At 35.8% G+C, this 8,157-nt stretch overlaps 4 protein-coding genes across 4 annotated transcripts in view; all 4 read left to right on the top strand.

Moving 5' to 3' along the window:
* Positions 1-318: 318 nt before the first annotated feature.
* FDP41_005697 (uncharacterized protein) lies at positions 319-882 on the top strand (the record flags this gene model as incomplete). Its single annotated transcript, XM_044709249.1, has 1 exon — positions 319-882. One exon carries the CDS (start codon positions 319-321, stop codon positions 880-882), a length of 564 nt encoding a protein of 187 aa, XP_044559997.1.
* A 3,886-nt stretch (positions 883-4,768) lies between these two features.
* Positions 4,769-6,181, top strand: FDP41_005696 (uncharacterized protein; the record flags this gene model as incomplete). The annotated part of the gene is made up of 1 exon (XM_044709248.1): positions 4,769-6,181. One exon carries the CDS (start codon positions 4,769-4,771, stop codon positions 6,179-6,181), a length of 1,413 nt encoding a protein of 470 aa, XP_044559996.1.
* Positions 6,182-6,416: 235 nt separating this feature from the next.
* On the top strand, positions 6,417-7,043 carry FDP41_005695 (uncharacterized protein; the record flags this gene model as incomplete). Its single annotated transcript, XM_044709247.1, has 1 exon — positions 6,417-7,043. One exon carries the CDS (start codon positions 6,417-6,419, stop codon positions 7,041-7,043), a length of 627 nt encoding a protein of 208 aa, XP_044559995.1.
* A 65-nt stretch (positions 7,044-7,108) lies between these two features.
* Positions 7,109-8,157, top strand: part of FDP41_005694 (uncharacterized protein) — a gene marked incomplete at both ends in the record, with an annotated part of 1,689 nt that continues 640 nt past the window's right edge. The window contains one exon of the mRNA XM_044709246.1: positions 7,109-8,157. This exon is cut by the window's right edge and continues 640 nt beyond it. Within this exon, the coding sequence (XP_044559994.1) occupies positions 7,109-8,157 (1,049 nt within the window).

The raw sequence follows: 8,157 nt of genomic DNA, 5'->3' as shown, positions 1-8,157 counted from the left end.
AATTTCATTTTACCTCCAACTTCCTTTTTTGAATTTCTGCATCAATAACATTGAAATACAGCAGAGTAGAGTAGACTCGTGTTAACTAGCGAGTATTTGTGGAGGGAAAATTCCTATCAGATCCACCTAAGGGTTGTAAAATGTATTTTTGGAGCTCCAAAAACTCATACAGCCATTGCGAGAGCGAGCACTGCAGAGATGGAAAAGTGTATGCAGTGACTCTTTGTTAATAAGAAAAGTGCTAGCAACATTGAAACTCTCCAAAATGAAACATGATGGTCGTGACATGTTTTTTTCAATACCCAAAATCGAAAAGAAATGTGTGGCCTTATCAACAATTCGGTCAATAATTTGAAAAAGACCAATGAGGGTAGAGAAAAGGATAAACAGAGATCAAAAGAACGGAGAGAGAAACTTGCCATGGATGGAAGGTGCACAGATTGTGGTGAATTATTGGAAAAGCATGTGATTGACTTTTCTCAATTTGATGCAAACACCTTGTTAGATGAGGAAGGTAAAGTTCGTCCAGATCTATTACGTCCCAGATGCAAGAAATGCCTACAACAACATGCATCCTACAAGCTAAAGACCTATATTGATCTGCGTCAAGAAGGTATCATGTGTTCTCGACATGTTTCTATTGCATTGGAAGAATGTGACGGTTCCAAAGGTGCGTGTTTCCAATGTGGAATCGTTCACATGACGCAACAGTTTACCTCTCTCAAATGCTTTGAACAAAATGTCAAGGATAATATGCCCTTGTTCATGACGATGATGAGGTTAGACTCCCAGAGTGTCAATTACGTGGCACTATCTTTGAAAATAAGTTCCAAGCTGTTGGAGCATGTTTGCACCATCTCAACTTTCATGACAAGACTGTGAGAACATTCCCTGCCACCAAATATTTTGTCAATGCCTACATGAACCAGAAAGATCCAGCATGGGTCAAATCTTCTTTGATCACCAACCTCATGGAAACGTCTTCTCTCCAAAGCTTTCAACAGCATAACACCCACTTTTAAATTTCTTCCTCCGACTATGGATTCTAAATACATTTAGCAAAAGACAAAGTTGTTGGTTTTTTCTTGACAAGTATTCAATGTGTGGACTGAAAAGTTGACTTTGCAGGTGTTACCACAGAAAAAAATCTTGATCGCTTCAACTAGCTGTTGAAATGCCAATTATTATTATTGTCCAAAAATCGCGACCTGATATGTTCTGACCGTAGTGAAGGGTATGAATGTTTCGAATGTAAACATTAAAAGAGTTTGGTTGAGCAACGAAAAACATTTTCATGCTCAAAAAATTTTCTGCTTATTAATGATTAGTCTCTCTTTGCGCTGCTTTGTGACTTCCCATCCACTTGCTTTCTTTAGCTTTCTCAGGTACCTTTTTCGCTGATCGGAATGTTCTTGACAGTGGTCAGGAAGAACGTTGTGACAGTGCAGGTCCACCTTGATTAGAATATTTTCGGCAATGATTTTTTACTGAGCTAACCATATTATTTTAATTTCATGTATTTAATTCATTATGTTATCATGTTTTTCATGGATTTATCAAGCAATTGCTTAAATGTGACTTCTTACGCTTCACATCATAGAATCTTCGTTTCTTCCTTCATCCTTCCTGCTTCCTTGCGTTACTTTGGTTTTCTCCTTTTTTTCTGCTGAGCGGTTTTTGGAGTTTTTTTTACCTTCTCAAATCTTAATTAATGCTCGGGACTCTGCGAATAAAGTCAATTGACAAAATATGCAGAAAATCCCACAAACACCGGACCTTTATCAAGGTCGGGTGTTTGGAGAGGCCACAAACCCATTTGTTCCTTTACATTAACCAAACGATCTTGTTGTTTAAGTCTTCGAAACAAGCAGATTCTTCGCTCAATAGCTTTTGAAAAACCGACATGAATTTTATTTAGTCCCAAGGCCTCATAGTTAGATGATATTTTTTTACGATAATTGAGAAGTTTTGTCAACTCTTCATATTCTTTTTTCAAATTAGTAATCTCTATATCTTTTTTAAAATCATTAAATTCCTTCTTCAATACCTCCAATTCCTTTTCTTTATCTTTCTTTAATAATTCCATCTTCAATACCTCCAATTCCTTTTCCTTCTTTAATTCTCCTAATTCTTTATCTTTCTCCTTTTCTATCTTCAACACCTCCAATTCTTTCTCTTTTTTTTAGAGATTCAATTTCGTTCCTTAATTCATCTAATTCTTTATCTTTCTCCTTCTCCTTTTCTTTTTTTAGAGATACAATTTCTTTTTTCAATTAATTCATAACATCTTTAAGAAAAGTTGAATCAATAACATCTTCATTGGATAAATATGGTTCGGTTTCAAGGTGGATTCTAAAGCCATTTTGATAGGAATTCATGAGAGGTGTAATAAAAAAATATTTTCCATTTCTAGATGGTAAATTGATTATTCTTTCCATTAAAGAGGTTTTTACACCCTTTCTTAAACCCAAACCCAATGCCCAAACTAGGGTAAATGAGGTTGAATTTCCTGTTCTTTGGAGGTAAATGTTTTGGAGTGTATTTTCTTGTATGTGAGTCTGATGACTGTGTGGAGCGCTTAGACTTCACTGTTGAACGCAGACGCTTGTCCTAATCATCTGTACCCACAATGTTTGCATTGTTGATTAAAATTTTGAGTATTAGTGTTGTATATCTATGTCACTGTTAATTAGAGTTCCATTTTATATTCTGATAGAGCATTGGCGGTTACTGTAGAAACCTGTTTTTGAGTGGTCCAATTCCATATAGTATCCTCTTAAGAACAGCTCAATGTCATTTAACATTCCTTCGATATTTGCCAACTTGTTAGAAAAGGAATTCAAATCATCAAACCAAGCTCCTGTACTAATGTGCCAACAACCAGCGATACTTGCTCCTTCACATAGTTCCAGATATTGCACTAATGGTTCTAGTGATATTTTAAAAACCAATGGGGAGAGTACATTCATTTGAGTCCGTCGTCCTGCGTGAATAGTGTACATTTCAAGGTAACACATCTGCTTCAATGTAAATGGAAATTGCCCAAAAAAAATCGCGGTAGGTGAATGTACGGACGTTCCATCTTTTGTTTCACATAAAAGAGTGTCCAAATCACCTGATAGTACCACAAATTTCTCCAGAGTAGTTCCCAAGAATGATAGTATTCGGTCAATTGAGTCTTCGTCAATTCCAATAAATTCCATTCCAACCCTTAACATTGTTCTGGGAAGCATGTCATAAGTTTTCTAAATGTCAACTGCAATGCCATAAAACAGGATTTTCCTTTTTTTCCGCCCATCCAATCATATTGTAAATTGATAGAATCCGGTGAAAAGTCCCTCTATTGTGGCAGCCACCAAATTGAGCCTTGGACACTCCTTCAAGAAAGGACGTCAGTTAGCCTCTTCGTTATGATTTTAGGCACCAGTTTCAATCCAGAGCCCATCATAGTGATAGGTCTATAATTTTTTCATCCACAATGTTGAATATTTCCTCTTGGATTACTTTTGACAAGTATTTCATTGTTTTTTCGTTTGGAGCCTCGGATTTCAAGTTTGCCAAAAGCCACTGCTTTTCATTGAAGTTTGGAATGAGGTCTTTCTTTCTTCTGAAAAATTTACAAAGGTCAATATTGTGATTTCTGCCTCTATAGTTCAATGTTCTAACATATTGATGGCGTTTGCAACCTCCTAAGGATTGTCCATTAAATTTGCGGGCATTCCTCCATATTGCTTATTCAATCGTTGTTGTAAATCCATGAAAAATTCCTCTTCGTTTTGTGACCTTCGATTTGAATTGGAGTTTCCTCCACCAAGAACTGTTTGTTCCAAAATCAATTTTACTTTGAATTCTCTCTCTAGATAATTCGTCACTGTTCGGTAACATGTGATTAGAAACTATGGAATGTTGGTTGGAAACGGTGTATAGATGGGTCTTACAAGGACTCCATTCTTTGCTTTCAGAGTTCATGGAATATGGAGGAAGGGCCTTCCCTGTGCTGGCACATAATTAGCCATATCCATGAAAGATATTCTCTGGCGCATAACTCAAGTAGCTTAGGACAGCATTTTGTTTCTGAGAATGGCTTCTTTACTAACCCTGGATAGTGAAAGGTAATAACTGAATCATTAACCTGAACAACTTCTGGAGATGGTACAAAGAATAATTTTTTGAAGTTGTGGGAACGGCTTTGATATTTAAACAGAAGAACATCAAAATAATCAATATCACCCTCAAAACCCAATACAGGGTCACGACCAGTCCAATTCTTTAAAGAAGGTGCTTGACTTAATGTCATGTCGTGCTTATAATTTTTCCTGCCGCACCATGATGAGGATGATATGTTGAAACATCCACCCACAGTATTACTAAGTGACATGTGTGGTCTTGTTAAAGAAGATATAGCAAACAAAGACATAGTTTGGACAAAATCATCGACTTTTCACCACCAGTTGAAAAGCCAGGTCGAGGTAAAGGTTAAGAATTAGATCAGTTGAAAAGCCAGGTTCTTGAGTTTACTGATAAATTGGCTTCGTATAAAGAACTGTTGCAACAATGTTCCGCTTTGATGGACGAGAAAACAGAGCAGGCGAAACTTTTCATTTGAACCTTATTACATGCTGCTTGGAAGTCTTTTAAATACAGTTGAACAAACTAAATAAACATATATAATGAAAGAATTTATTGGAAGTACTCTTGTTCCTCTTTCCCACACACAGAAAAACAATAAGGTCAATCCGTTATATTTTGGAATTTTCCGGACTAAAAAATGTTTCCGTACATCGAAGAAGAGATGCCATCATCATCAGCATCATTAATGCATTATCAACAACAACAACAACACTACTCTCCATCTTCAACTAGAAGAATGAAAAAAACAACCGATAGGATGATGATTGAAATGCATCCGTGTAAAGGAAAATCATCCCATTCATCAACCATTGAAAGAAGATTGAAATTATTGAAAAGACATTTAAACATTCCGAAATGGATTTTCGGGAATGATGATCACAAAAAGAACCATTATGAAGACTTTCAAAATAACAATCCAAATGAATCATCTAAAGAAATCAAAGTTTCACTGTCATCATCATCACCAAAAAAGCAGCAAAAAAGTTCGAGAGAATTATTACTGAATTTATTTCACTTTTCCAAGTGGATGTTAATTGTTACAGGAGCTACTCCTTGTTTAATTATTACATTTTCATCGAGAATTATTAGGAATTTAGGAATTGCTGTAGTCAAGCAAGTATTGTTTCCATTGTTGCGTTTGAAGGATCAACTTGTGGCTCAATTCATAATGACCTCAAATCATCCTTCCATAATGCCAATTTCCTCTTCTTATTCTCTCTCTGAAAAAGAACAACTCTTCAAGGATTATATCATTCTTTCACACTTGTACCTTATTCATCCAATTATTGTATTCTTTTGTAAATTATTTTTCTGGGCACTTTTTAACAAGCTGACAGTTCTTTATGAGAGTGAAATAGCTAGGAATTTGCAACAACTCAATGCGTTCGAATATTACAAATTAATCAATAATGAAAATCCAAATGTAAAGGTTTCCAAGTCTTTGACCCTAAAAGAAGAGCAGCTCATTAAACAGAATGGGCCCTATATTTTCGCCATTGGAAATCAACGCAGTTTGGCGGATGGTATTGTGGAATTAGCTTACAAAACACAAAACTCTGTCACCATTATGAATATTGAAATGGCACTTTTTCCATTCTTTGGATGGATTAGTTATGGTGTGGGAAGTGAAGTCATTATTCGTCAACTTCCCAATCAATCCTGGAATGTTTTAGATCATATGAGAAAGACCATGAAACGAGGTCTCTTTCAAACTTATATTTATCCTGAAGGTGCCAGACAAACCTCTGACAGTCGAGAATTATTACCTTACAAAATGGGTCTCTTCATGTTAGCCATTGAAACTCAAGCGAGTATTGTACCAGTCATTCACTATGGAATTGATGATATTTGGCCCTACGACGATTGGAGGATTTATTCTGGCAATCAGGCGTTTGTTGTGATAGGGGAACCCATTTCCACAAAAGGAATAGTTTTGAATCAACGATTTGAACTCATGGAAATGTATCGAACACGAATTAAGGAAATGATTCAACGACTCGAGGAACGTAAAGAGAAGAATCAAATCGATCACTATTATAAAAAGTTGTGAAATTGGATTGATCAATTCATCACCAATTGAATCATCGATGTTTTTTTTGGACCTTACCTTCTCAAGAAGTGATTCATTGTATGTGATTTCTCACCACACCTCATGATCCTCACTCATCGCATTCACACACATGAAACGTAAGCCTCACCACACCTCATGATCCCATCACGAATATACACACCTGTTGCGAATCATAAATGTACTTTCAACAACAACAAATATTCGAAATAAAAAAATGGACATTTCAAAGTTTCTCGCTGATGACTTTGATCCGACGAATTGGATTAATGAAATGTTGTCATCCTCATCATTGTTGGGAAACACGAGTTCGGATCAAGTGATTTCGGGAGGAAACACTCGTCCTTCAACACCGCCTCTAACCTCTCTCAATGTACCATCCATGACGACGGATATGAGTTATCAGGTGAATCAAATCATGTTGAAATTACAAGTATTATTCTCGGATTTGGGATCATATATGGAACAAGAAGTAAAGACATCTATTCAGAAAATTCCTAATGCCTTGTTTGAAATTGAAAAGATGCAGGATCAAACCATTAATTTATTTGTTGCTGTAACGAGTCTTTATAAGAAGATTGAAAACATTGATTCGGAATGTTATGAAGGAAACAAACATTTTGAAACATTGAAACAATTGGTACAACTCAAGATGGCTCTCTCTTCTATCTTGTTAACTTTGGAACAATCTAAATCGCTGACAAAATCCATGCAGCAATTGGATTTATTATTCCGAGATCGTGCTTCCAACGTTTCACTTCATCCCACTCATTCTGGATCAACTATTTCCTCTCTCCAAACAATGTATCTTCGTCATCTGGCTCTGGAGCTAAATCTCCAATAGTAACAGCTCAAAGTCCGAACTTGAATGTCTTTTCGGGAGAGTCATCAAACATGCAAGATATTTCAATGGAAACCTTGAGAGAAATGACGAATCAAATTTGTTGTGTCGAAGAAGGAGTACGAACATTGGAACCATACAGCGAAAAAGTGAAAACAAAATCAAAACCCAAGTTGTTACAATATAAGGAAAAACTCATCAAATCTCTCATTGGAGGAAAATTTGTGGCTGAAATGATGGAAACCTCTGAAAAGAGAAATATTGAAGTTTGCAGAGAGCTAATTTATTTGACACTTCGAATTGATAACATTAATGGAATTTTTACAATTTTTGAATTGTATTATGACAAAAACTATAAGGAAATCATTCAGCAGCAAACCAAACAACAACAATTTTTCAATCAAATACTATACATGCTCAAGCAAGAGGACAATGTTTATCGAAAATTATTTCAGGGATTTACTTCTCAGGACGAGCTTAGAAATCAGGCAAAAATTAAGCTTGTCGAATATTGTTTCAATCACAAGAATTGCTCTCTTGTGAAAACAGAAGATTTACAACAATTGGTAATGATCCAGTACAAATCGACCAAGCTCTTTGCCAAGCAGCTAGAAGATCTTTCAAAATACCCATCCATTCAAAAGTTGCTATTTGAACCCTTCGCCGTAACTCAGTCTTCCTATTTGAGAAATCTCGAAAAGGAATATCTCATGAAACAAGTTAGACCACACTTATCAATGAGTGACAATTTTGTAGAATGTGTCGATGAGGCTCTCAATGCTTTATTTGTGGAGTGTGAAAATGCTTTGGATCGATGTATTACGTTTACCTATGGCATAGAGTCGCAAATGTTCATTCGTGTCATTAATCAAGTATTTGAAGATTTTGGAGTTTTAATAAGCAAAACAATCAATACTGAAATGAACAAGGCTGTCAAAGCAAAGAAACCTACAACTATACAGACAGATATTTCATTCACTACCAAAGACAGAGAGAATGTGCAAAATGCTCTCAAACTCTATGAATTGCTTCATGATAAGGAAAATGGAGTCAAGAAAAAACTCGAAGATTTGGAACAAAAAATCAAGTCCAAACTTCTTGAAGCTCTAAAAGAAGT

This window comes from Naegleria fowleri (genome assembly GCF_008403515.1).
Source record: "Naegleria fowleri strain ATCC 30894 chromosome Unknown tig47, whole genome shotgun sequence".
Taxonomy (NCBI): domain Eukaryota; phylum Heterolobosea; class Eutetramitea; order Acrasida; family Naegleriidae; genus Naegleria; species Naegleria fowleri.
Note: the sequence above shows the minus strand (reverse complement) of the source record. Positions and strands in the feature narration are given on the sequence as shown.